General features: G+C 54.1%; 2 protein-coding genes across 3 annotated transcripts; both read left to right on the top strand.

Annotated features, from left to right (window-relative positions):
- Positions 1 to 236: 236 nt before the first annotated feature.
- SLC35F6 (solute carrier family 35 member F6) lies at positions 237 to 15005 on the top strand. Its single transcript, XM_004582661.2, has 6 exons — positions 237 to 401; positions 8674 to 8746; positions 9395 to 9566; positions 9792 to 10004; positions 10603 to 10713; positions 12796 to 15005. The coding sequence occupies exons 1-6, from the start codon at positions 325 to 327 to the stop codon at positions 13263 to 13265; spliced, it is 1116 nt and encodes a 371-aa protein (XP_004582718.2). The 5' UTR covers positions 237 to 324; the 3' UTR covers positions 13266 to 15005.
- A 4819-nt stretch (positions 15006 to 19824) lies between these two features.
- Positions 19825 to 26501, top strand: CENPA (centromere protein A). 2 transcript variants are annotated; one of them, XM_058668164.1, is made up of 5 exons: positions 19825 to 20014; positions 24539 to 24651; positions 24972 to 25049; positions 25309 to 25470; positions 25906 to 26491. In XM_058668164.1, exons 1-4 carry the CDS (start codon positions 19924 to 19926, stop codon positions 25441 to 25443), a joined length of 417 nt encoding a protein of 138 aa, XP_058524147.1. In that variant the 5' UTR covers positions 19825 to 19923; the 3' UTR covers positions 25444 to 25470; positions 25906 to 26491. The 2 variants fall into 2 exon arrangements, with proteins under 2 accessions (XP_058524147.1, XP_004582925.2); XM_004582868.2 differs by having other exon boundaries at positions 25309 to 26501.
- Positions 26502 to 26726: the final 225 nt, after the last annotated feature.

Below are 26726 nucleotides of genomic sequence, written 5' to 3'. Positions count from 1 at the left end.
TAGGAGCCCTGCGGAGAGGAGACGCCTACCCCCGGCGGGGCTCGTCTGGGATCTCCTCTCCGCCGCGCCCCGCCAGCCCTTCCCGGAGCCACCCTCCCGGCCTGAGCACACCGCGACCCTCCTGCGGCAGCGCAAAACGCCAAAGCCACCAAAGGCGCTCCCGGGAACCCGGCGATGGGCACGGGGCGGGACCAGGCGGGTCATGTGACGCCCGGACCGGAAGCGCTTGCAGGGAGACACCCACCCACCTCCTACCCCCGAACTCGACTCTCCGGGTGACCCGGGCCGGAGCTGCTGCCCGGAGGGGACCCCACGTCGGTCGCCATGGCCTGGACCAAGTACCAGCTGTTCCTGGCCGGGCTCATGCTCGTCACCGGTTCCATCAATACGCTGTCGGCCAAGTGAGTCTGGGCCCGCTCCAGAGCGGGCCGTGCTGGGTCTGCGGGCGCGCCGCGACCCCACGCGTGCTTCCCCCGAGCTGAGCCGGGTACGGTGCGCGCTGTTCATGACCCACCCATGGGGAGGCCCGAGGAATCGCGGGCGGGACCGCGCGCGCCCTGTGCTGGGGGCTCCGAGCCCTGGCTGGCATTCGCTGTCCCTGTGCCTCCCGTGTGTCTACATCTTTATCAAACAAAAGGGTTGGGCTGGTTCCTCGGGCAACAGCAGGAGGCCCCGGCCTTGGGCACGCGAGCCACAGTGGTGGCCAGGGAGCTGTTCAGGCAGCAGCGAAGATGGTGTCTTGTGGGCCCGACCTGGGAGAGGGGCTTTGGGATTGGGGAGTGGCACGTGCAAAGTGTTGTGATGAAGCTGGTGATGAGAGTATGGGGTTCTTGGGACAGCAGATGAAGGCAGTGGGAAGCGGGTGTAGGAGGCAGCAGGGAGAGAGAAGCCACAGGCCTGGCAGGCGGCATCAGGCTTTCTAACCTAGGAGAAGGGAAGCCTTGTCCTTAAGCCAGGTGGGAGTGCTAGGCAGTTCAGCCCTGCTGTGCGGAGGACAGTCCCCCAGGGCTGGGGCCTGAGGATCAAGTCCCCACTGAAGGGGCAAGCATCATCTCCTGTCTGTCGTGAGCAGGAAGGCAGCCCCTTGCCTTTGTCTCTCACTGTCCTTACCCACCTGTGCCTTCAAGCTGGCCTTTCCCATGGCATACGTGGCAGGTAGTGGCCTAGCCCAGGGCCAAGGGGCCACAGTAGGCGAGGCGCTTTGCATCCCTCCAGGCCACGTGCAGGTGCCTTGCAACTCTGTCTGAGGTCACTCTTGGACAGGGGCAGTTTCTCACTTGTGGCGCGTGTCCACTACATCCCCGACCTGACATGTTTAGGAAGACAGGCTCAAGAGAGAAGCATTCAGCGCAGTGCCTCAGGCCTGTGCCAGGCACCCGTGGTAGTGAATGAAAGTCCCCATCCCCACCTCGGGGAAGCTTTACAACTAGGGGTGCAGGAGGCTGAGGTGCACACACATGGTTGTCACAGTGGCCTCCCCTCCCCCATGAGAGGGCTCTGCCTGAGGCCCACCTGTCTCTTGGCTTCATCTCTGGCCAGCTGTGCCTTGTGAAGCACTGTTGCCCTCCTGGGCCCACGGTCTTCCCTCCCAGAGGTCGTGTGGGTCAAGTCCCTGGTGACAGAGGTGGCTCCCATCTGAACGCAGCAGAATGAGTCTTCATCCTCGGGTGGCTCCATCAAGTGCCCCTAGAGCAGCCTGGTGTCCGCCAGCACTGCTGTTCCCGGAGAGGGTCTGGTGGCCACGCACTACTCCGGATGAAACTTGCTGCCTCAGCACCTTTCCTGAAAGGCTCCAAACCGGTCAGGTAGGGAAGCCTGGAGATCATGGGGCCCCTGGAGGCCATCCAGTGGGAGACCCACACCCATCCTTTGATCCTGTGCCCTGCCCTGCACCCCGGTGTGGGGCCTCTCAGGAACCTCGAGTGCCTGCCTGCTTGCAGCTGGGCTCTCAGCATTTTTCCCAGGGCTGTAAAACCACGAGGGAAGGAATCTGAGGGGAGAGCCACTGTGCACCCCTTCCCTGATGGGGGCTGTCCATGTGAGTTCGCATTTCTGGCCTGCAATGGTTAGGGGACAGGCAGACAAGCCTGGGTACAGCAGGCAGTGTAACCCAGCTAACTAACATGTCCCGTGCCAGCCAGGCTTTCAGTACGACCTGGTGAATCGTCATAGCCACCCCATAAGGCAGGTAAGCCTGTTATCCCTAGGTGAGGAACCTGAGGTTACAGAGTGACCCAGTGGCCTGGCTCCAGAGTCCACATTTGTAAACACCACTGGGGGGGAGGGGAGTGAAGGGGAGAAGAGAGGGGCGGGGACTTGTTTAGTAATTTGGGGGCATTTGGAGTTGTTAGAAATCATCCTGATTTACAGGAACCTGTCCCAGGACAAACGGCTTCACTAGGCAGGAGCCTGAGCTGAGTCCCAGGGCTCGGCCTGTTCTCTAGTTGTGGTACCAACACCTCCTTCCTCCTCAGGGGTTTCTTCTCGCTTGTGCCCAGACAGGTGTTCCCATGTCCGTGGAGATTGTATTCCTTCCTGTAAGCCCCTCTCCTCCCAGTCCTCTGGGTGCCCCCCTCTTTCCTGTAGGGCTGTTCAGCAGGCACCTGCCACCAGGTTTCTGCTGTCCCTCTGCTTGGCTGCCCACCTACAGCTAAGAGCCCATGTGGGAGCCTCTTGCACTTCCTTGATTCGTAATGGAACAGGATGCCGTCCTCCTCTGTCTCCCAGCGGACGAGGAAGTGCGTGTGAGCATGTGCTGTCTGCTGGGCAAGGACCACAGGCCTGCTTGCTTCTGCTCACTCAGCAGGTTCCCGCAGGGAGTCAGCCCCACCCCCTCACTGGTGCAGACGTGGGGTATCACATGCCTGGGAGGAAAAGCCACGCGTCAGGCCTCCTCTTTGGTCCTGACCATGGATCCCAGCAGGACCCTCCTGGGAAGGAATCACTTCTGCTTTCCTTGGCTCTCTCCCCGACCCCTCCCGTTGGTCATCTGTCCTCTGCTGGAGATCCCAGAAGCTGTCTGCTTTAACCAGGCCGGCACAGAGAGTGGTGGCCGCTGTAGAGTCCCATTCATTTAGAGCATCAAAGTCATGGCTGGGCTAGGTAAGGCTCAGCCCCTCACCCCACCAAGCATCGCAGACTCTAGGCCCCCTGCCCAGCCAGGGGAGGGCCTTAGGACTGGCTGCTCAGGCCCCCTAGGACTCTGTGGAGATCTCACTGCCCTTTCTGTGTTAGCCTTTGCCCTTGGCAGTTCTCCCCATCCTTGGGTTCCACAAACTGTCGTGGGGTGATTTTCTCATGGACTTACTGGGCCAGCAGCTGAGGAAGTTTTAGATCAAGAGGACTGTGTGCTGGGATAGAGAGAGCATGAGACTTGAAAACTATGGAATTAGATGATTTATCAGGCCAGAAAGCCTCAGTCTGCTCAACTGTAAAATGGACATGATAAACCGCTACCTCACCTCCCCCCAGAAACTGTTAAGATTTTTTTTAAAAAAAGATTTAGTTTTATTGGAAAGGCACATCAGATTTACAGAAAGAGAGACAGGTCCTCCATCCACCGGTTCACTCCCCAAATGGCCACAAAGCCAGAGCCAAACCAATCCAAAGCCAGGAGCCAGGAGCTTCTTTCGAGTCTCCCACATAGCTGCAGAGTCCCAAGCTTTGGGCCATTCTCTACTGCTTTCCCAGGCCGCACACAGGGAACCAAGTACAAAGTGGAGCAGCCGGGACATGAACCAGCACCCTTATGGGATGCCAGCACTTACAAGGTGAGGATTTAGTCATTGAGCCATCGCACTGGGCCCGACACTGTAAGATTTGTTGAGGAACATTTCCTCATCTTACAGATGAAGAGGCTCATTCTTTCGCAAGGCAGAGAGTAGCGAAGTCCCAGACCTTCTGCTGGTGCCACAGCAGGAAATGAAGCTGGCTCCTGGGACTCGCCAAGCTGGGGACACCAGAGTGAATGGCAGAAGGACAACCAATGGGCCTGGGCCAGCCCCAGTGGCCACCTCCTAAGCTCTGCCTGCCAACCCTGACCACCCAGGTTGGAGTTTGCACAGGGCCAGGCTCTGGAGTGACTCACCACCCAGCATGGGCTGCCTGCTCCCTAGCCTACCTGCTAAGCTTCCAGAAACTCAAGTGGCCTGACCTGTGCCAGCCAGGGGCACTTCCTCCTGGGGCCTCCGGCTGGCCCTCTGGGAGCCTAATAGACCTCCTGCCACAGCCTTGCGCCCAGGGCATCCTCTGGAATCAGTGGCTACAGCCAGGGAGTTGGAAGAGCCTGGAGATGGTCACGAGACAGCTTCTAAGTGTCAGGGTCAGGGTGGAGGACCTAAGGCGTGGTTCCTGGGCGCCAGGCCCGGCTGACATGTCCTGTGTACCTCAGGCTCTCTCTGGCCCCACCACGGCTTCCTCATCCATCATTTAGGAATGGTCATGAGCTGATGGCCAACTTCTTCCATGGCACTGGGGTGTGGGGCAGGTGGCTGGAGGCCGTCCCGGCTGCCTTTACCTCGGGCTTCAGAGAGTGGATGGCTTCTCCCAGCCGTTCTGGGTCTGCAGCCCAGCTGTGCTGTGTGGAGCTGAGCTGGGCAGGGGGAGATACTGCCGCTCAGGAGAGGATGGAGGCGGAAGAGACAGAGGGGGACTTGTCAAGCGCTGCCATGTGTCAGCTCCTGCCATATCTCATACTGCTGACGACAAAGTCCTAGTGTCTCCAGGATCATGCCTGGGACACAATGACTCTGGTTCCTCGCTTTTCCAAGGGTAAACTGTAAGGGCCCCCTAGGCTCCGGAGCTTCTGGGTCCCCGTGTATAAAGTGAGGGTCTTTGCTGTGAAGCCAAACCGTGCTCAGTAAAAACCAAGTCAGGAAGCAAAGGACATTAGGGGACATGGCTGTCATCTCCAGATCCCCTGGGGCTGGATTTTGGCTCCTGTGAGACTTGGGGTCGTTCTGAGCCTCAACAATGAACCAGGAGGAGACTGGCTCCTCCCTGCCCACCGAGCCTGCAGGCCTGAGTGGCAGGGCAGCATGTGCTGCTGACACCCAATCCGCTGGGCTGGGAACCCGCCCCGGGCTCTGGGATACAAAAAGATTCCATTTCCCCAGTAGGAACACTGCCAACCAGGCCTGTCCAGGCAGAGCTGCCTCCCAGAGAAAGCAAAGCCGGCCCTCTGGAAGCCGTGAAAGAGTACAGCCCCAGCCAGCTTCCACCAGGCACACCTGCCCTGGGGAAGGACCAGCCCCAGCCTGTCCCACCAGCAGGGGGCGCCTCTGATGCCAGTAGAAGTCCTGGAGACCTTGCATCTAGACAGCGATCCCTCCCTGTTTGCCACTGGGATCTGAAGTCTCATTTGTCTCCGTATGCTGTGTGCCAGGAGCTGGGACTGGGAGTGGCTGCCTGACAGCCTTCCTGTCAGCCTCAGGCCTGAGCTGAAGTTGTTTTCTGAAGTTGTTTAGGCAGTATACAGAGTGGGTCAGGGGTGGAGCTCTGGAGGGGTATCTGTTGGTGGTCAGGGTGTGGCAGGAGGATGAGGAAGTGACCTTCACACTTGCCACACACGCCCTTCTCTAAAAATCCTTGCTGTCAGTTTCATAGCCTGGCAGTGCCCGTTTTGTTGCAGCCCCCTGCACTGGCAGCTCCCATGCATGACACGCTGTCCAGCTGCTGGCCATTCATCCCCGGGCCGTGGGTAACCCTCATCACTCTAACTCACCTCTCTGCTTTGCTCAGCTGCTTCCCCCAGGCCTCCCTGGGGCACTCTCTCTGCCTGGGGTAAGGATCCAGCCTCCTGGGTGAGCTCACCACTGGTCTTCACCCCCTACCCTCTCCCTACATCCTCTCCTGCCCGGGGACCCAAGCGAGGCCCTGGTGGGCTGTGGTTTCTCTCCCGCATTGGGCTGATCTGCCCCCTTTAGTGTCAGGCCTGGCTCCAGCCTAGTGCCCAGGCCCAGGCAGGTCTGCAGGCTCTGCTCGGCTCTAACCAGTCCCTTCTGAACCCTCACACCCCTTTCTGCTGTCCTTTGACCTCACTCAGAACCACAAGCCACCCTCGCTGCTGCTCTTTCTCTCCGTGGCAGAGTGATGGGACGTCTGCCACAGCTCCCAGTGGTTCACTTGCTCTGGGGTGTGTGTGAGTTTGTAAGCAGAGGTGGCCACAGGTCAGTGTCACCTTCACAGTTGACCAGAAGCTGGCCCTGCCCACTGCCAGCGTCTGGGCATCAAGGCCCTTCCCCTGCGCTGCAGGAAAGAACTTCCTGTTTCCCTCTAAGTCAGGAACACATGGTGGCCGGGGCTGGGCAGACCCTCTGCCAAGCCCAATTCTCATGTGTTTGGCACAACCAGTGGCACATGCCCATTGATGCTGCATGGGAGGCACAGGCCGGGTGCCATAATGAGACAGCCCCTGAAGGACAGGTAACAAGAAGGCCCAGGTGTTGCACTTGTGAGGCCAGCAGTGTGGGCAGGTGCAGGAGAAGTCAGCCAAAGCCTCACACGAAACAGCCCTGCGTGTGCATTGATGGCCCCATGGTGTCAGAGCGGTGTCAACTAACCCGAGAAGCCCAGCACAGGGGAGGAGTTACCATCTGAACAGCCCCACACCGGGCCAAGTGACATGCTTGGCTCGGGGCCCACAGAACAGGCTTCCACAGGTCAGCAGCCACCGGAGCAAGAGACTCAGAAGGGCTGGGGCTGCCGAGCCCAGAGATTTGGGAGATGACCAGAAGGCTCCTGTGTGTCTACAGGGCTTCCAGATGGAAGCTGAGATGCCAGAATGACCAAGCCCAGCATAAGTGCATCTCAGGAGAAGTTGTCACGCACAGATGGCAGACAGTTCGAGATGATTGGCAGCCCTGAAGGAGCCCGGGCTGAGCAGGGAGGAACACCACAGTCAGTTCTCAGTCTGCCATGGTGCTGGCAGGGAGCTCTCACCACCTGCCTGGTGGAATTGCCACCTGCTGGGCGGTCCCATTAGGAAGACCTTCCAGTTCTTTGAAGGTTATGTGAAGGTGTGGGGTGCTGTGTGTCCTGTGGTCTTTTCCTGAGCTCCCCCATAGACCAGAGACTTCCTGTTTTCTGTGCTGCAGAGCCCTTTGACAGTCTGCTGTAGCCTGTCAGCCTCTTCTCAGAATCGGTTGAAAATGTGCAAGTGAGAGAGCAAAAATTGCAAAGGAAGCCAGTTGAAATGAAATCATCAAGCATTAAAAAAGCAAATTTGGGGCCTGCATTATGTTGTAGACTAAGCTTCCACCTGCGTCTCCAGTATCCCAAATGGGCACTGGTTCATGTCCCGGTGTCTCTACTTCCCATCCAGCTCCATGCTTCCAGCCTGGGGAAGCAGCAGAGGATGGCCCAAGTCCTTGGGCCCCTGCACCCATGTGTAGACCCAGAAGCTCCTGGCTTCTGGCTTTGAGTTGGCTCAGCTCTGGCTGCTGCAGCCATTTTGGGGTTTGAACCAGCTGATAGATTTCTCTCTCCTCCTCTCCTTAAAATTTACCTTTCAGGGACTAACACAATGATTCAACTGTGAATTCTCCACGTGCAAATGCCAGCATCCCATATGGGTACCGGTTCATATACCATCTGTTCCACTTCCCATCCAGCTCCCTGCCTGTGGCATGGAAAAGCAGGAGAGGACAGCCCAAAGCCTTAGGACCCTGCACCCACGTGGGAGACCCAGAAGAGGCTCCTGTCTCCTGGCTTCAGACCAGCTCGGCTCCCAACCGTTGTGTCCATTTGGGAAATGAGCCAGCAAATTGAATATCTTTATGTCTCTCCTCTCTTTCTAATAAAGATAAATAATTTTTTAAATCTGCTTTTTAAATAAAATAAATAAATCTTTTAAAGAAAGGGAGTCAAGGAGAGATCTTTTATCGACTAGTCCACTCCCCAGATGGCCACAACAGTCAGGGCTGGGGAAATGCTGAAGACAGAAACCACAAACTCGGGCCTGGCACGATGGTTCATGACTAAATCCTTACCTTGCAAGCACCAGCATCATATATTGGGCATGTCTCAGCTGCTCCACTTCCCCTCCAGCTCCCTGCTTGAGGCCTGGGAAAGCAATAGAAGATGCCCCAAAGCCTTGGGACCCTGCACCTGCATGGGAGACTTGGAAAAAGCTCCTGGCTCCTGGCTTCAGATCGACTCATCTCCAACTTTTGCAGCTACTTGAGGAGTGAACCAGTGGAAGGAAGATCTTTCTGTATCTCCTTCTCTCTCTAAATCTGTCTTTTCAATTAAATTTTTTTTTAATTAAAAAGAAAAGGATCCACAAGCTCTGGCTATCCCATAAAGACGGCAGGGCCCAAACACTTGGGGCATCTTCCGCTACTTCCCCAGGTACATTAACAGAAAACTTGATTGGAAGCAGAGCAGCTAGGACTCAAGCCAACACTCTGATATGGAATACGAGTATCACAAGCAGTGACTTAACCCCACTACACCTCAACACTGGTCATCAAAAATAATTTTGGTGGGTATAAATGGCCCTTCTTGATCCACACAGGGACTCTAGTGTGATAATGGGAATGTCTGATTTCTGGGTGCCAAGGGAGTGGGCCCTGCACTGGGGCCAAGTCACCTCATTCCGGCCTCTTGGCGTTGAGCAGAGCAAGAACTCTGCTACATTGCCCCCTCTGCTGACCTGCCCTCTTTCTGCTGCAGGTGGGCGGACAATTTCACAGCCAAGGGCTGCGGAGGGAGCCAGGAGCACAGCTTCCAGCATCCCTTCCTGCAGGTATCTGCCCCAATCCCCTCTTCCCCCTGGAAGTGCCTCAGGGTTCAGGTCAGGCTGGGTCCTGACCTCAGGATGGAGTGGCCTCTGCCCTCAGCAGTCATCTTTCTTCCCCATAACAGGGGCAGAGATTGAGGGTGGCCCTCTAAGAGGAAAAGGGGCCCAGTCCCCTACTGCTGGCCCACCTGAGTCCTGGCGAGCAGTCGCACCTCACCATGTGCAAGTGCTTAAAAGAGCCTCCCTTCCATCAGAGACTCCAGGCCCTGCTGAGCCAGGGCAGTCTCTGTAAATGAAGATACCGCATCACTAGACTGGCAACCCAGTCTTAGCCCTGGCCCTAATAGCCAGCAGTATGCTTGGTGACTGTCCATAAGTGTTGGAGACTCTTTGGGCCTCAGTTTCCCCACATGAAGCTTGATTTGTAAGCTGACCTGGATGGGTGGTTTGGAGACAGGACTCCATGCAACCTAGGGAGCTTTGGGACAGAGTAAGAGGCAGCCTTGGGAGCACCATAGGGGCTGTTTCTGTTGTTTGGCATGTTGGGGTTGCGGGCAAGCACTCACCCGAGGAGAAGGCTGTATTGCAGTCCCCGCCCAAGGCTAGGCCTGAGTGCCCTTCCAGCTCTGAGGTGTCTGGCTCTCCCTGCTGCAGGCGGTGGGCATGTTCCTCGGGGAGTTCTCCTGCCTGGCCGCCTTCTACCTGCTGCAGTGCAGAGCTGCGGGACAGTCAGACTCCAGAGCTGACGCACAGCAAGCCTTCAACCCCCTTCTGTTCTTGCCCCCGGCCCTCTGTGACATGACGGGGACCAGTCTCATGTACGTGGGTGAGTAGCCAAGGAGGGCTCCGTGAAGGCCCCAGGAGCTGCTGGTGAAACAGTGCCTCCCTACCCCTGCCCCCGCCCTGCCCTGCCTCGCTCACAGCCTTATCTCACTCTCTCTTTCACACACACACACTGAACTATGTGCCTGGCACATCTCCAGCCCAGAGGACCCCACAGGAACACCCAGGCTTTGCCCTCAGGAGCTAACACTTGTCTCTCCTCTCCTAGCACTGAACATGACAAGTGCCTCCAGCTTCCAGATGCTGCGGGGTGCGGTGATCATATTCACAGGCCTGTTCTCCGTGGCTTTCCTGGGCCGCAGGCTGATGCCGAGCCAGTGGCTGGGCATCCTGGCCACCATCGCCGGGCTGGTGGTCGTGGGCCTGGCCGACCTGATGAGCAGGCATGACAGTCAGCACAAGCTCAGCGAAGTGATCACAGGTGCGGCTGGGACGGGACCCGCAGGACCCCTGCTGCCCAATCCTCTCCTGCTAAGTCCTGCCCAGGAGCCCCACAGCCTCAGGCAAGCCTGGCCATAGGCGCTGAGGGCACACACCTGCCCTCGGGGCTATGGGTCAAGTGCAGGGAAGACTGAGGAGGAACCTGGCAAGCAGCCTGAGAGAGCAGTGGAATGACAATAGGAGGCCAGAGGAGGGGCTGCTTTGCCCTGTGACAACTGTGCCCGCCTACGTACTGTTGGCCTAGGAGGGGAAAGGCATGGACACTCACTGAGCCCAGTTAGCTGTGTTCATCATCATAAGAACCTTCCCAAAGGGAGGCAGGGTTTCCTATTGTACAATGGGGTGGCCACTGGAGAGTATCCCGAGCCAGGATAGTACCAGATATTTGTGTCTTAAAGCCACCTGCCTCTCTGGGCCTTCCTGGGGTCAGCTCAGCCCTGCCCTGCTGTCCTGTCCTTCCACCTCGAGAATCAGGCATGGCCTCATGGAGCATGAGGGGGGCCCTTCTGTCCCTGTGGCCATGCTGTCTTTCCCCCCCTGGCTGCAGCCTGGCCTCACGGGCCCTTCTCTTCCCACAGGAGACCTGCTGATAATCATGGCCCAGATCATCGTCGCCATCCAGATGGTACTGGAGGAGAAGTTTGTCTATAAGCACAATGTGCACCCACTGCGGGCCGTTGGCACTGAGGGTATGTGTGGGCCCAGGGCCTGGGAGGAGGGCAACATGTAGCATGAACTGCACAAGTGAGCAGTGGGGAGGGGATGCTGGGGACCTCTGGGAGGATAAACCTCCTGCACCTATACCTCCCCCTTCACCAGGTACGAGTCAGTCAGTCAGCAGATCGTTTGGCACCTACTGTGCCAGGAGCTAGAGGAGGCCAAGGACAAGATAAGCAGGACTCAAACCCCAGTCCAGAGCAGTACCCAGCCAGGGCAAAGGGCCTTCCCTCCGAGGCTGGCCTACTTGTGCCACAGTCGTGTCTTGTGTGCCAAGCATGTCTGAGTCTCAGGCAAGGAAGGTGGCATTCAGACAGGCAGAAGTCAGGAGGAGGAGCCTCCACACAGCAAAGTTGTGCGTGGAGAGCTGAGATGATTGGTGTGCAGCAAAGATTAGATGTTGAGGAAGTAATCCGGAATGAAGTGGGTTAGGGTTATTTTGTGGAGAACCTTAACTGTGGGCAAGAAGATTTAGACTTTAAATGACAGACTAGGAGGAACCACCGGAGGTTTAAAAAAAAGTGAGTTGACCAAGGTGAATTGTGGGCCATGGGCTGGAGCCTGGCAGTGTCTGGGCCTGGCCCACTACAGGAACCAAGAAGCTGATGGCAGATCATAAAGCAACTGAATCCAAACCCTCACCAAGCACACTGTACACTTTTTTTTTCAGTATTTATTTATTATTTGTTTGACAGGCACAGAAACCGAATCTTCCATCCCTAATTCATTCCCTAACTGGCCACGTGGCTGGGGCAGAGCCCGACCAAAGCCAGGAGTCTGAACTCTGTCAGGTCTCCTGTGTGGGTACAGGGGCCCAGACATTCTGGCCATCTCCCACTGCTTTCCTAGGCCACCAGCAGGGAGCTGGATCTGAAGTGGAGCAGCCAGGACTTGAACCGGCACTCATGAGATGCTGACGTTGCGGGTGATGAATTCACTTGCTATGCCACAGCACTGGCCCCTCATATTTACTTTCTAGCAAAACTACCTGATGGAAACAGCACCTCAGTTCACACTGTGGTGCCTTAGACCATTCACTGCCGGAGTCCAGCTCCGGCCAAGGTTCGGAACTCGTGAAGTGTGCGTGGAGTCGGCGCAAAGAGAGAGAAAGAGACGGACCACTAGGATTCCATGATGATAGTGGACTCAGCAATAATGCCGTCCACTTTATTTAAGCAGAATCAGTCAAACTCTGGCTCAGACTTTTACGTCATGGTCAAGTGGGTGTTTCTAAGGACAACCCTGCCACCTGCTTTACCCAAAAACAATAGAAGTTCCTGCTACAATTCTTATTCTACACCCTGATCTTGTATCACAAAGAAAAGGAGAACCTAAAGATTAAGGAAAGAATGAAACCCTAAATACAGGTCCCTTGACTAGTATAAGGTCAATGGGGACAGCCAAGACAGTAGGTATAATAGAAGGCCCTTTTGTAAGACATTATTATTGACATTAACCTCCAAGTTCATATTGTGTAAAAAGCCAGTCTCACAGTAGCAAAAATGCCTGGACAGTATCCATGCAAAGGAAGGTGGAGCTGCATCCAGGTGGCTGTAGATAGATAGAAGTTCCCTGTGTCCCTGCCTGCAATGGAACAATGTCTTCACACCCTTGTGTCCCCCACATCCACTGCACGGACCCCAACAATTCACATTCAGAATTAAAGCTGCATTTTTTTCCAAACTTATGAAAGCAAGGTAGTAAACCACAGTCAGTAAAAAAAAAAAACACAAACAGACTAGAATTTACAAACGTTAGCCAGCACTGTCCACATTCTGGGGAGCTAGTTAGTGAGTAGAGACACACACACAGAATTTCAAAATCACAGCATAAAATGTTGTGCAGGCTCTCAATCCAGTCGATATCACTGGACTAAGGTAGAGAAGCAGTGATCAGAGCCCGTCTAGTAAGCTAGTGAGACAAAGCCCAGGGCGGGCCGAGGGACCCCAAAGGAAGGAGTGGCCGAGGGATTGGAAGGGATGGAGCGGGCAGTGCATGCCAGGAGACCAAGCTGGTGGAGAACGTGCCACACCTCTCCCCACCCCCCTCGCCAGGCTTCTTCGGCTTCCTGATCCTGTCCCTGCTGCTGGTGCCCATGTACTACATCCCCGCCGGCTCCTTCAGTGGCAACCCACGCGGGATGCTGGAGGACGCCCTGGACGCCTTCTGCCAGGTGGGCCAGCAGCCGCTCATCGCTGTGGCACTACTGGGCAACATCAGCAGCATCGCCTTCTTCAACTTCGCGGGCATCAGTGTCACCAAGGAGCTGAGCGCCACTACCCGCATGGTGCTCGACAGCTTGCGCACCGTAGTCATATGGGCGCTGAGCCTGGCGCTCGGCTGGGAGGCCTTCCACCCGCTGCAGATCCTTGGCTTCCTCATCCTCCTAATGGGCACTGCACTCTACAACGGGCTTCACCGCCCACTGCTGGCCTGCGTGGCTAGGGGCCGGCGCCCCAACGAGGAGGGCGAGCATGAGAGACTGCTCGGGGGCAGCCGGACTCCCATTAATGATGCAAGCTGAGCCCATGCTGGCATTTGCTGCCACCTGTGTCCCTAGGTTACCCGGAGGCTGAGGCCGAGCAAGCTGGTGCCTGCCCCCAAGGCCTTGCCCTTCCCCCTACCTGCTGACTAATCCCAGGGCAGCAGCCACCACAAAGATAACACATCTAAACTCCCAGTCCTTTTCCCCTGCCACCTGCAGGATGATGGGACCCTCTCCCTGCAAGCCTGAGTGTGGCGACCACCTCCTGCATCCCTAAGGCTAAGCGAGAAGGACTGGGAAATCTTCAATTAGACTGTTGTAATAGATGATCCAGTTTATGGTTCATGGTGAGATTGGATTGTCCAAAGCAGCAAGGCCAGTGAGGCAGCCAGAGCTGAGCATGGCATTTGCTAAAACTCCTGAGAGACCCTCTCTGACCCTGTCCCTACCCCTGTGGTTCCTCCCAGCCTCTGCCACACGGCCCCGAGCAACTTCCCAGCACAGTACCGGTGGCTCTGGAAAGTAGCTGTCTGTTGTACAGGCCCAGCCTTCCTGTGGGCCTCAGATCTGTACAGCCTGTGTCTGGGAAATGCCCCCAGGCCCATCCTCCTCCATGCTTGTTCTGCCATCCTCTCTCACACACTCAAGGCCTCCCTGCCTGGAGACCAGTGTTACCAGGGACATGGCAGGCAGCCCTTCCTAATTATCCATTCCCCCCTTTTCCAGTCCATCTTAAAGAAGCACAAACAGAAGCCAAGAATTCTAAATTGTTTGCCTCCTAGGGGAGCCCAAGACCATACAGCTGTGTGGTCCTAGGACAGACTAGGATGTAGAGTGTGTGGCTGGATCCCAGCAATGTGGCTGCTATGCAAGCCCCCAGGTGCTGGGTGCCTGGGTTCCCACCACCCCAGGGTCCCTCGCATTGTGCTGAGTGCATTCATGTTCCTCACAATCTTCAGAGGTGGGCCTGGGTAAGGCCTCCACAGCCCAGAGGAAGTTCTCAGAAAATTCCCAGGGAGCCATAATGCCAACCCAGGTTTCCAACTTCCAAACCAGTGGTCCCACCTACCACATGAGTCCCTGGGGTCCCGCAGCTGGGCCAGAAGCTAGAAGCACAGGTGTCCCCCAGCCACCCCCATCCCAAGAGAAGAATGGCAGCTAGCAACCCTGCTCACCCTGGAACTGGGATGGGAATGTTGCCTGCAGCCATTTGTACTGGCAGCTCAGTCTTCCAACACCCAATGCCTTCCCTACAGTAGGTTCCAGGGCCCTGGAGTGTGTGGGGTTGCAGCAGGCTGCAGCTTACCAGGGGAGGGTAGCCTTGCCATCCACTAGTTTGAGTCCCAGGATTTTGTCCAATCCATGGCATGTGTCACAGGAAGGAGGATGTACATAGTGAGAGTGGTGGAACTGCAGTGACCTTGCCTGTAAAACAGAGGCTTTGGCATGTTGTTTTATACTTTATTTTTAAAAGGGGGGGGGAGAAAAATTAGAAATATTGGACTGCTTTAGTACTGTCTTATTTATTATTTTATTTGAGAGAAGCAAATAATTGGTTCACTCCTCAACTGCCCACAACAACCAGGACTGGAAGGGGCCAAAGCCAAGAGCCTGGAACTCAATCCAGGTGTCCCAGGAACCAGACAGCTTGAGTTGTTGCTTCCCAGGGTCTAAAGTAGCAGGAAGCTGGAGTCAGTGGCCCAGCCAGGTATTAAACACAGATACTCCAAAGTGGGACATGGGTATCTTAACTGACATCTTAACCACTAGGCTTGAATGTGTGTCCCCCTACTTTTTCTTCTCCTTTTTTTTTTTTTTGTTTTTTTGTTTGTTTGTTTGTTTTAAACAAAAGCAGCATATCGAGTGCCTGGGGGTGGCATCTAGAATACAGGAATGCAGTGGGAAAGCTCTGCTGTATACAGAGCATAGAAAGCATTTGGGCCCCTACTCCCAGTCAGACAAGAGGAGGGAACTGCCCAGGCTCGCAGCTGATGGCAGGCAAAGCCGAGTTCCTGGCTCTTGGCCCTTGCTCAGCTCATTTGCCAAAACCTTGCATGGGACTGCTTTTGGGCATTTGTGTTATTCTTGGTTCTGCAAAATGTATCGCCAATTACTCAGGCATTCAACGCCCACTGGCACTCTCTTGCCTTTGCTTGTTACCACTGGGCTTTCTCCAACCTTAGCTGAGGACCAACATTCGCACTGTCGACCGTGGTGGATACCCGGATCTCTAACCTTGACATTATCTCAGTACTTCAATACATTTTGGTTTACTTAAAAAAAAAAAAAAAAAAAAGCAAGCAAGCAAGCAGTGGAAGCTGCAAGTACTGATATTAGTGATAAATGCTGACCTCATCAACAACACAATCCACCAAAACTTCCCATGCCTAGTAAAGCCAAAGAACCTGGAACTTTAACAGAGATGCAGAGGACAGCCTCTGTGTGGTCAGCACAGAGGAAGGGAAGAAACGGCATTAACACATAGGAGTCAGATCCACGGATAGTGCCCAAGAGGCAAGAGAAGCAGCTAGCATTTGCAGCGGCAGTTAGCAAGTCGCTTGGGCTGCCTATATGCCATATCCCATTGTCTGGTTTGATCCTGGTAGCTCTGCACTTCTGGCGCAGCCTTCTACCAATACCCACCCGACTGGCTGGGCTCAGCCCCCGCTATTGTGGGCATCTGGGGAATAGAACTAATAGAGGAATGACCTCTCTTTGAAATAAAATGAAAATGAGTTAAACAAGAATAAAAGAGAAGCTTGATGTCAGCTCTGAGAAATGAACCCTATCAGAAAAATGTCATTCAACTGTAACACAGTTGACTGTTTTTATAAGTTTATTTTTATTTGAAAGAGCATAAAAAGGAGAGAGACAGAGGTCATTTACCTGCTATTTCACACCCCAGATTTCCACAAAAGTCTGGGCTGGGGCAATCCAAAGCCAGGAACCACGAACTCCATCTGGGTTTCCCATGTAGGTGACAGGGACTTGGTCCTTAGCTGTTTCCTGCTTCCTCCCAGGGTGTGTGCATGAGCTTGAAGCTCAATTGCAAGCAGAGGCACAACTCTCCCAGGTTCTCAAATAGAGGGTGCTGGCATCCCAAGTAGCAGCTTAACCCACACTGCCACAATACCCATCTCCACACTTGACTTTTATATGTGTTTGAGAGTGTAGCCCTTATTAAATAATGACCTGGACACTAGAGCAAACACTCCGGAGAACACAGACAGACTCTTCCCTGCATCTCCCCAACTTGCCTGCCGGCAACTTGGCAATTTTAGATAGAACAAAGCAGTACGAAGAGATTCATAATACACTGGAATTGTTGCATTTTAGAAGTAATGTTCTTCCCTTTTTAAATAAATGATGCTCAGTGGAGGAGTTTCAGCGTGGAGAAGTGCACAGGGGAAGGTAGTGGTGGAAAAGTTTGGGGGGGCCAAGGATTTCTGAGACCCCGACAGAAAGCCACTGCTGGGCTAGGTGTAACCATTTGGTTTCCCACCACGCATCTGGTGGTGGCCAAAATGCTAATTCCAGGCCCTCCACACCTCTTCGATTTGATTCCCCAGGAACATGGGTGTCTAACCGACAGCCCCAATCACCATCAACACAAGAGAAGACTGCAGAGGGCGGGGGACATGCATTTGGGGGGAGGGGGTCTTAAGGGAAATAAAACTGGTGAGGGGTTGGTGGCTCCAGACAAAGGGAGATCCTGGAGGGCCCTGCTGTGGTACCTTTCTCCAGATGGCAGTGCTGAGCACGGAGCAGCCACAAGACTGCTACCCAAGAGGGCCGGGCAGGGCAAGTAGCAAAGGAAGCCCCAAGAGGCCAGGCACAAGGTACAGGTCCCGCGTGGAATGTGCAAGAGGTTGGGCTTGTTTCTGAGCAGCTCCTGACACTGGTGCCCATTGAGACTGACCCATGGGCCTGTGGGCTTCTCCTCACCACCCAGAAGGGAAACTGTTCAGTAGCTGCTCTCCTCCCAGACATGCTAAAAAACTGACACCCTCCCCCACCCATCACCGACAAGAGCACGCTGAGCAACAGAACTGAGTGGTTCAAGACTAACAGCTCCTCTCTGGATGCTGGGACCTGATCCCAGACCCCCCCATCATATAAAACACATCACCACCCTGGACAGTGCTTTCCATCCTGTCCCCCTGAAGTAACCGGTGCCTTGGAGAAGGACAAACAGGAACTGGTTGGTGGGCATGGTACACAGTCCGTCACTACCTCTTAGTTATTATTTACTCTCAATGTGAGGACAGGGCAGGTGCTGACACAGTAGTTAAGGCACCAGTAAAGATGTCTTGTCCTGGACTGGAGTTGTGGCTTAGTAGTCTAATTCTCCACTGTGGTGCTGACATCCCCTACAGGTGCCAGTTCAAGTCCCAGTTGCTCCACTTGTGGTCCAGCTCCCTGCTGGTGTGCCTGGGAGGGCAGCAGAGGATGGTCCAAGTAGTTGACCCGAATTACCGGAAAGCAGATCTGACTGTAGCTCCATGAATTTAGTGAAAATACAAAACACCAACCAACCAAAAAAAAAAAGCCTTCCCTTCTCCTGCCCTTCCTTCTTTAGCTCTGTTCCTATTCATTTTATTGCAATATAGTGGACACACTGCACAATGTGCCATCTTAGTCATGTTGAAGTATGTAGTTCTGCGGCACTAAGTACCCCTCCATCCCTCTCCAGAACCTTCCCACACTGACTCAGCAGGATTCCCCATCACCCCCACCTGCACGCAGCTCTGTGAACAGACTACTCAGACCCTTGTTCACCTGGAATCCTTTTGTGTCTGGCTTATGCCACACAGCAGAATGTCTTTAGGAATCGTATTTATTTATTTATTTATTTATTTATTTATTTATTAATTTATTTATTTTTGGTAAAGACTTATTTATCAAAAGTTGGAGACATAATATTTATATATCTGTCCTGGGTCACCCTCCCAAATGACTGCAATGCCTTCCAGGACTGGGCCAGGCGGAAGGCCAGGAATTCTGCCCGGATCTCCCAGGTGGGTGACAGGGGCTCAAGCATTTGGGCCATCCTTGGTGCCTTTTCTTCAAAAAAAAAAAAAGATTTATTTTTATTGGAAAGTCAGATATATATATATATAGAGGAGGAGAGACAGAAATATCTTCTGTCCAATGATTCACTCCCGAAGTGACTGCAATGACCAGTGTGCGCCGATCCGAAGCCAGGAGCCAGGAGCTCTTCTGGGTCTCCCACACGGGTGCAGGGTCCCAAGGCTTTGGGCCGTCCTCAACTGCTTTCCCAGGCCACAAGCAGGGAGCTGGACGGGAAGCAGGGCTGCCGGGATTAGAACCAGCATCCATATGGGATCCCGGAGCGTTCAAGGCGAGGACTTTGGCCGCTATCCAAGGCCCTGGACCCCTTGGCTCGTTTTTCTAGGTGTATCAGCAGGGAGTTGTAGTGGTCAGGAAGCAACCTGTCCTGTTCTACACAGGATACTCACTATGACAAGCAGGGGCTTAACCCTCTGTGCCACAACACAGGCCTTGGTTCATGTAAATTTTTGGCATGTGTCAGAGTTTCTGTCCTTTTTAAGACTGAACCTGTCCATTGTAGAAACCACGTTTATTTACCCACTCTTTTGTTGGTGGTCATTGGGATTGCTTCCACCTTTTTGCTCCTGCGAATAAAGCTGCTGCAAACACGGGTGTGCGCCCGCCTTCAGTTCTTTGGGATGTGTAGCCAGAAGCAGGACTTCTGGATCGCGTGGGAATCCCGTTTCTTTTATTTCTTCAGGGCCCACCACCCTATTTTGCAAAACAGCTGCACTGCTTTTATGTCCCCATCAGCATCTCCCACCCGCCAAGGGTTCCGTGAAATCACTGCTTTTCTATAAATTTTCCTGATTACTGTGCATTTTGGAAACCCCAAGAAAGAAAAATGAGTAAATTAAGATTCTCCACGCACCGAGACATGACTAGAATTCATATTGTTCTCCACGGAGCGGGGAGAGAACGCTCCCTTTGGGGCGCCATGACTCTAGAGACCCCATTTGCAGAGCCCCTCAGAACCTGGCCCCGCCCCACAACCTTCATTATGTGCCCGGTGCACAGTGAGGCCAGCTTCGGAGCCCTAGCTCCGGCAGCGAGGGCCAAGAGGCGCGACTGAAGGCTGCTAGTCCTCTGAGGGTCTGTGGGTTCATCCCGAGTGTCCAGAGCGCAAAACCTGCAGAAACGGATTCTGCAAACGGACCGTCCAAGTCTACCCACTGAGATCAAAGGGCACCCGAGGACACCCGTCCCTGACCTCAAGCGCCGCCACTCCCACCCACAAGGCGTGGTCTGGGGGAAACCCCCGCCTCTCTTTACTTTGCCAGGTTTCCATTGGCTGACTGGGCCGTCGCTCCGTCGTGTTTCCCCACTCTCTGCCTATCGGCGCCCTCGTCGTTGTCTCAGCTCGTGCTCTCATTGGTCGTTCCCACGGTCGCTCTACCAGAGTCAGCCACTGGGAGTCGCTGGATTGGGGTTTTAAAAAATGCCTGTGATGAAGTAAGTAGGCGGAGCGGGCGATTTGAACCTGGAGGCGCCGCAGGCTACACTCAAAGCCCGGGCGGCCCTGCAGGTTCTCTGCAGGCGCTGGCCTTTCGTACTCCCCGGGCGCGGTCCGGGAAGTCCGTCCGAGTAGGAGGAGCCGCGGGACCGAGCCCCTGCGCGGCCCGCCATGGGCCCGCGCCGTCGCAGCCGCAAGCCGGAGGCCCCGACGAGGCGCAGAGCGAGTCCGACCCGCAGCCCCCGGAGGCGGGACGTCTCAGGTAACCCCCGCGCGGCCCTGCCCTGCCGCGTCCCCAGCGACGCTCGCTTGGGGCACCCGGACCCCCGCCGTCTTTAAGCTCCTAGCAGACCCGTGGCGGGCACGGCCAAGGGCTGAGGGAACCAGTTCTGAAAGGGGACGAGGTGGTCAGCCGCGGGGCTGGCTGTGCGCATTTTTGCCGTGACGGAGCGCGCAGGTGCAGACCAACCCGGGCACTGGAGCACACGTGTGCAGCCGCCGGCGCAACCTTCCTGGGCAGAATTCTTCCTGCCTTCACTGAGTGGCTGTGTTGGGCCTTGAAACGAGTCACTCTGAGCGCCCACCCCGACCCCTTCCGGGCTCTGTGTCCAAATAAAAAAGCTCTGAGTCTGTGGCCCTTGGTTTCTGTGCTGTGGGGGCGGGGGGGAGGCATGGAAGGTCCCTCCACCCCTATGTGGCTGCGGTCCTGTACCTGCTGAGAGCGTAGTGGACAACATGTGTTACCGGTGATTACCTACTGTGAGTTGGGGGAGCATTTTTCTTTTCTGACACCTCAGTATTTGTTGTCTTTGGCCTTTATTAGACTACTATCTATCTACTCATGCCATTCACAACCTCTTTTCCAAACTGACAAATTTTATTGCTTCTTGGGTAGTATCGGATCCTGAGACCAGTATAATAAAAGCAGAGCTGTGGTCTTTTTTTTTTTTGTCTTGTTGATGGTTTTATTTTTTAAAGACTGTTTATTTGCAAGGCAGAGTAGTAGAGTGCCATCTTCCATTCACTGGTTCACTCCCCGAGAGGCTGCTGTGAATAAGGCTGGGCCAGGCTAAAGTCAGGAGTTCAGGGCTCCCACGTGGGTGACAAGGACATAGGCCTTGAGCTGTCAACCTCTACTTCACAGTCCCGGTAGTGGGGAGCTGGGTTGGAAGTGGAGCAGCCGGGACTGGAGCCAGCACACATCTGGGATGGGAGCAGCCCCTGTTGGTAATTTTAGTGGAAACAGTAGGTGTGATGTTTGCTCTTGCTTGCCAGTGTAAACAAATACCTCTTCTACTCCTGGTTAAATGAAACTTATCTCAAGTGAGCGCGCCACACCTCGTGGCTCCTGTGTAAGAACTTGGTTTTTTCATTCTCCCCACGACTGTTCTGTATCTTTTCTCCTCCTCTTTGGCTTCCAGCAGCTCCGCCACTCCACTCACTCTCAGCTGCTGGTGGCCTTGTGGGGGTATAACCCTTCCCAAAAGCCTCTGACCTATAGGAAGGGCTGGGGTGTATGTGTGTGCCTCTTTCTGAGGGCTGCAGGACCTCATGGCAACTGGAGAGCTGACGTGGGAAGCCTGGAAACCAGGCGTTCACCCTGGGTTGTGAAGGGGGCACAGTGGGTGCCCTGTGTCTCTAGGGACCTTCGTTGTTTTTTTTTTTTTTTAATTTATTTATTTTTTTGTTGGAAACGTAAATATACAGAAAGGAGGAGAGACAGAGAGGAAGATCTTCCATCTGATGGTTCACAGCCAGCTGCAGCGGCTGAAGCTGAGCCAATCCGAAGCCAGGAGCTCTTCCAGGTCTCCCATGCAGGTGCAGGGTCCCAAGACTTTGGGCTGTCCTCCACTGCTTTCTCAGGCCACTAGCAGGGAGCTGGATGGGAAGTGGAGCAGCCAGCATTAGAACCCGTGCTCATATGGGATCCCGGCGCATTCAAGACTAGGACTTTAACCGCTATGCTATCACATTGGACCCTCTGGGGACTTTCTTTCTCAAGTTCTCACCAGGACCTGTGGGTAGAGCCCAAAGGGCAATGAGCAGGCCATATGCTCAGCAGAGGGACCAGGCAGCCCATGCTGAGCCAGATGTGGATGGCATTCTGTCTGTGAGACAGCCAGGTCCCTCGAGGCCACAGGGAGCCCATCATTAACCACCACCCTGGCCACTAGCACCTCCCTACTTGCCAGGTCTCCTAGTCACTACTACCATGGAGCCATCAGCTTTCTTGGGAAGGAGGGTGTGTCCCTGTTGGAAAGCGCAAGGCCACTGCATCAGATCCACATCCAGATGTTCTAACTGAGCCACCCTCTTCTTGAAATCTCTGCACCCTGGGCGGCCTAACTGCACACGCTCCCTGGGCTGCTCCCTGCAGCTCTACCTGTCTGCCAGGCACCCGCAGCCCCACACATCACCACATGTCCATCACAACTCTAACTTCCGCATCCATCTGACCCCTCCATTGACCCTAGTCCCCTGATATCCAGCTACCTGTTTACCTTAGGGAGTGCTCCTGGGTGGGTCCTACCCACATTTCAAAGCCAAACTCTGGAGGACTTCCCTCCAGCCTCTTTATTCAGTTCTCCCGTTTTGGTCCATGGTAAATGGTGCCGCCACCCACTGAGTGTGCAAGCCAGAAACCTGGGAGAAGCGTTTTCTGTCACCCTCACGTGTGGTCCAAATGCAGATTCAAGCAGACTGCATCCTTCCTCACTCTACCTGCCTCCATCTCTACCCCCAGCAGCCCAGGCCCAGCCCCTGGTCCTCTCGAGGGCCACTGTGGGAGCCTCCTGACCAGCACTCTGCTTCCATTCTGGCCCCTAGTTCCTGCTCCCCTAGGCGGCCACATGATTGATCTTTAACATCACAGTAGATCACCTCTCCCTCTTCCCCAGCTTCCTGCAACTTTAGGATTGAATCTTATCAGGATTAAATCCTTACATGGGTTATTCAAAGCCTAGCTATTCTATTTTCTAATTTTTCAAATGTATTTGAAAGGCATAGAGAGAGCGAGTTCCTATCCACTGATTCACTTCCCAAAAGCCTGAAATGGCCATTACTGGGCCAGGTCGAAGATAGAGCAGGTCACTCAATCCTGGCCTCCCTCCATGGCTGACAGGGACCCAGCCACTTGATGTTACCTGCTACCTTCCAGGGTGCACGTTAGCACGGAGCCAGAATCGGGTGCAGAGCTAGAACTTAAACCCAGGCACCCAGTACAGCACTGCTGTGCCAGACACCTACACCCTGCACCTTTAATCCAGGTTCCTTCCCACAAGCTCTTTAATTGGCTGCTTATCACTTGTGCTTGAGTCATAGATTTTCTTCTCTTCTTCTCTATGTGAGGCTGTCATCTGCATTTGTCAAAAAGGCTCTCTGCTTGTTAACTCAGATTCCTGTAGTGCTGGTTATTCTGTTTGTTGAGCTTGGTTCCTTTTTCTCATGGTGCGCTCTCCTAAATCACTTGGTGTGTCTGTCTTTGCATTCTTATGACACCCTATCTATGAAGGTTGCCTCCAGAAACCAGGTTGTTGATGGGTGTGGAGGGGGAGGCAGGAGCCAGCAGTGTATGGGTACCTCCTCTTCCTCTTAGATGATCCCCTGAATCAAAAGTGGAGATGGGGCCCAGCGGCTGGCCTAGCAGCTAAAGTTCTCACCTTGAACGTGCCCCGGGATCCCATATGGGCGCTCGTTCTAATCCTGGCAGCTCCACTTCCCATCCAGCTCCCTGCTTGTGGCCTGGGAAGGCAGTCAGGACGGCTCAAGGCTTTGGGACCCTGCACCCGCCTGGGAGACCCGGAAGAGGTTCCAGGTTCCCGGCTTTGGATCGGCACAGCACCAGCCGTTGCGGCTCACTTGGGGAATGACTCATCGGACAGAAGATCTTCCTCTCTGTCTCTCCTCTCTGTATATCTGACTTTGTAATAAAAATAAATAATCTTTAAAAAAAAAAGGTAGAGGGCTCAGCAGCGTGGCCTAGTGGCTAAGGTCCTCGCCTTGATCCCATATGGCCGCTGGTTCTAATCCCGGCAGCTCCACTTCCTCTCTATCTCTCCTCCTCTCAGTATATCTGACTTTGTAATAAAAATAAAATAAATCTTTAAAAAAAAAAAAGGTAGAGATGGGGAGCACCAATGTTATGGGCATGATTGATTAAGCCATTGCCAATGATAGTCTGTCCTCATGCTAGAGTGCCTGGTTCGAGTACCCGCTGCTCTGATTCCAATCTGGATCCCTATTCATGTGCTTGGGCTCCTGTACCCAAGTGCAAGTCTGAAGGGGGCTTCTGGCTCCTGGCTGCAAACTGGCCTGGTGATAACTGTTATGGTCATTTGGGGGAGTAAATCAGCAAATAATAGAGAATTGGCTGAATTGGTTGCTACCTTGGGGCTGTTTTTCATTATTTTGTTCTTTGTTGTTGTTGAAACCAATATTTGGATCAAAGACCCTGACTCCATAGCCAAGTGCTACCACTTATGAAGTCACCATTGGCCACTGATGTGCTCTGGCCAGCCACCTTCCCTTCACCAGGCCTCAGCAGAATCAGGACAAGGGACCTCTTCTAGCTGATTTCTCAGAGTCCTTCCAGCTGCTAAATAAAAGACCTGAAGCCCAAATGGCTAAGTTGGCAACCTGGAAGAGAGGGGCTTCCCAGCAGATAGCCCTGAGCCGCAGAGCAGCCCCCATCTGACAAGTGTCCATCTCACACCTGTGTGCCACCTTCTAGTTGCAGTGCAGCCTGCTTCCTGTCACTCTCAGCCGCCCTGATGCCATGCTTTTGCAGGCACCCCTTCTCGGATCACCCGGCGGCGGCGGCAGTTCGCCTGGCTGAAGGAGATGCGGAAGCTGCAGAAGAGCACAGACCTGCTGTTGAGGAAGCTGCCCTTTGCCCGCGTGGTGAGCACCAAGGAGCCCCCGCCTGGGTGTTGGGGACCCCACTATTAGTTCCATGGCAGAAGCACACCTTCTCTCACCTGCCTGGGGCTTAGAGCATCTTCAGGTTTTGAAGCTGTCTGTGGTAATAGGAACGCTCTCATCCATCAGCCCATTGGTCTCTTTCCCTGCCCTGGAAGATTGTCGCCTTATCTGTCTTCTACCAATTAGCTGCACTCCTTCCCAGACGGAGTGCCAGGTTCCGTGGAGACTCCTGGAGAGAGCCCATCTTTCCATGCATCTCCTCTGCTCCTATTTCCTGCCCTCTCCCCACTCCTTCACAGGTCAGAGAAATCAGCACTAGATTCACCCGGGGCGTGGACTTCAACTGGCAAGCCCAGGCCCTATTGGCCCTGCAAGAGGTAAGAAGAGATCGGAGCATAGCTGGGTGAGGCTGCAGGGCATGGGAGAAGCTGATGTTCTAGAAGCCCATGCACCTGGCTGCAGCCCGCCTCCTTGAGGGGTGGAATTGCCAACGGAGTCCAGTTTCCTTTTGTGATCCATCCTCCCTATAGGCCTTCAGCTGCTGGAGGTGAAGGTCAGCAGGTGCCCAAAGAAAAGTGGCCATGCTCCCCAGACTCCCGTGTCTGCAGTGTCACCTCCGTCCTTTTCTGCCCACAGGCGGCAGAAGCGTTCCTCGTTCACCTCTTTGAGGATGCCTATCTCCTGTCCTTACATGCCGGCCGAGTTACCCTGTTCCCAAAGGATGTGCAGCTGGCCCGGAGGATTCGCGGCATTCAGGAGGGCCTTGGTTGAGGCAGCCTTCCTGCCCCACCCTGAAGAGTGAGCACACTTGTGGGGAGCACGCAACTCTCGGCACCCTGGGGTGGGGAAAGCTCCCTTCTCCTTGCTTGGCCCCTTGCCAGCTTACCTTCCCTCATTCTCCGGGAAAGGTCTGGCCTGATGCTGACTTACGGCCTGTGTGTCCACCCTCCATACAGCATCTTATGTGTATATCAGATGACAGGCAGGTGACTGAGTCTCGGCATAGTGGAGCATCTCTGTTTTACAAGGACTGGATGGCTTCGTTCTGACTAGGAGATTTTGCTTGTTTCTGAAAAATACCTCGTTAGGAAATGTGATGCCTGCATTTCAGGGATGACTCCGGGGACTGTTTGAAAGACATGCGTGGATCTGGGGTCCTGTTGCTGAGCAGGGTGCCTGGATGTTGCTTCATTTATTTTAAGAAGCACACATCCTGGCTTTCTTCTGTAACAGGGATAGCACAGGAGGCAGTCAACATAGTTCCAGAGGCCTGGCCTTTGTTTGGGGACAGTCTTTGTCCAGGTCAACTTTGGTTTGTGAATCACACGTCAGATCAATTAAGGACTTTGAAGACATCAGATTGGCCGTGTATGGGAGGAGGATGTTGGCTTGCTTCTTGTTCTGCACATTTTCTACCCATGTATGTTCACACACTGCGAACCTACAGAAAGAGTCAGAACCCGAGTCAGCTGTGTGGAAGACCCAGGCCTTGCAGCAGGCAAACCTCTGCCTCATGGATCCAAAGCTCCGTGTTCAGGTTCCTTCTAGTAAACTTCTATCCAGATCATTCAGTAGTTCTAACTCACAGAATTTAGCGTTTTCTTCTTATTTGTAAATTATGAAAGATGTGTCATATGTGATTTTAAAATGCTTCAGTGTTTTGATGAGTGTTTTTAAGCTTATAGCTTCTTTGCAGAGAGATAATAAAAATAATTTTAAAGCCAAGTTACTTTTTGCAACGTAGTAGTTACATTGTACTTAGTATAAATTAAATCAAATTCTTCATTTGGACACTGCAAACAACTGTAATCTGTTTTTTAATATTTATTACAAATATGAAGGGTTTGCAGACCCTTGTTGGCTTCCAATTCCAATTAGGATGGAGAGGGTTGAGTTGGAGGGAGGGTGTATGAGATAAACCTGTCCAGTTTCCCTCCTTTAGGGGATGGGGGAGTGGAGCAGGGAGGAGTGTGCCACTCTCACTGTCACACTGCATCAGCAGTGAGACCATAGTTTAAAGCCCAATGTGGATGTGGGAAGAGTGTTTCAAGGGT

This window comes from Ochotona princeps, chromosome 8 (genome assembly GCF_030435755.1).
Source record: "Ochotona princeps isolate mOchPri1 chromosome 8, mOchPri1.hap1, whole genome shotgun sequence".
NCBI classification, from domain to species: Eukaryota; Metazoa; Chordata; class Mammalia; order Lagomorpha; family Ochotonidae; genus Ochotona; species Ochotona princeps.
This window is presented reverse-complemented; position numbering and strand designations above follow the sequence as displayed.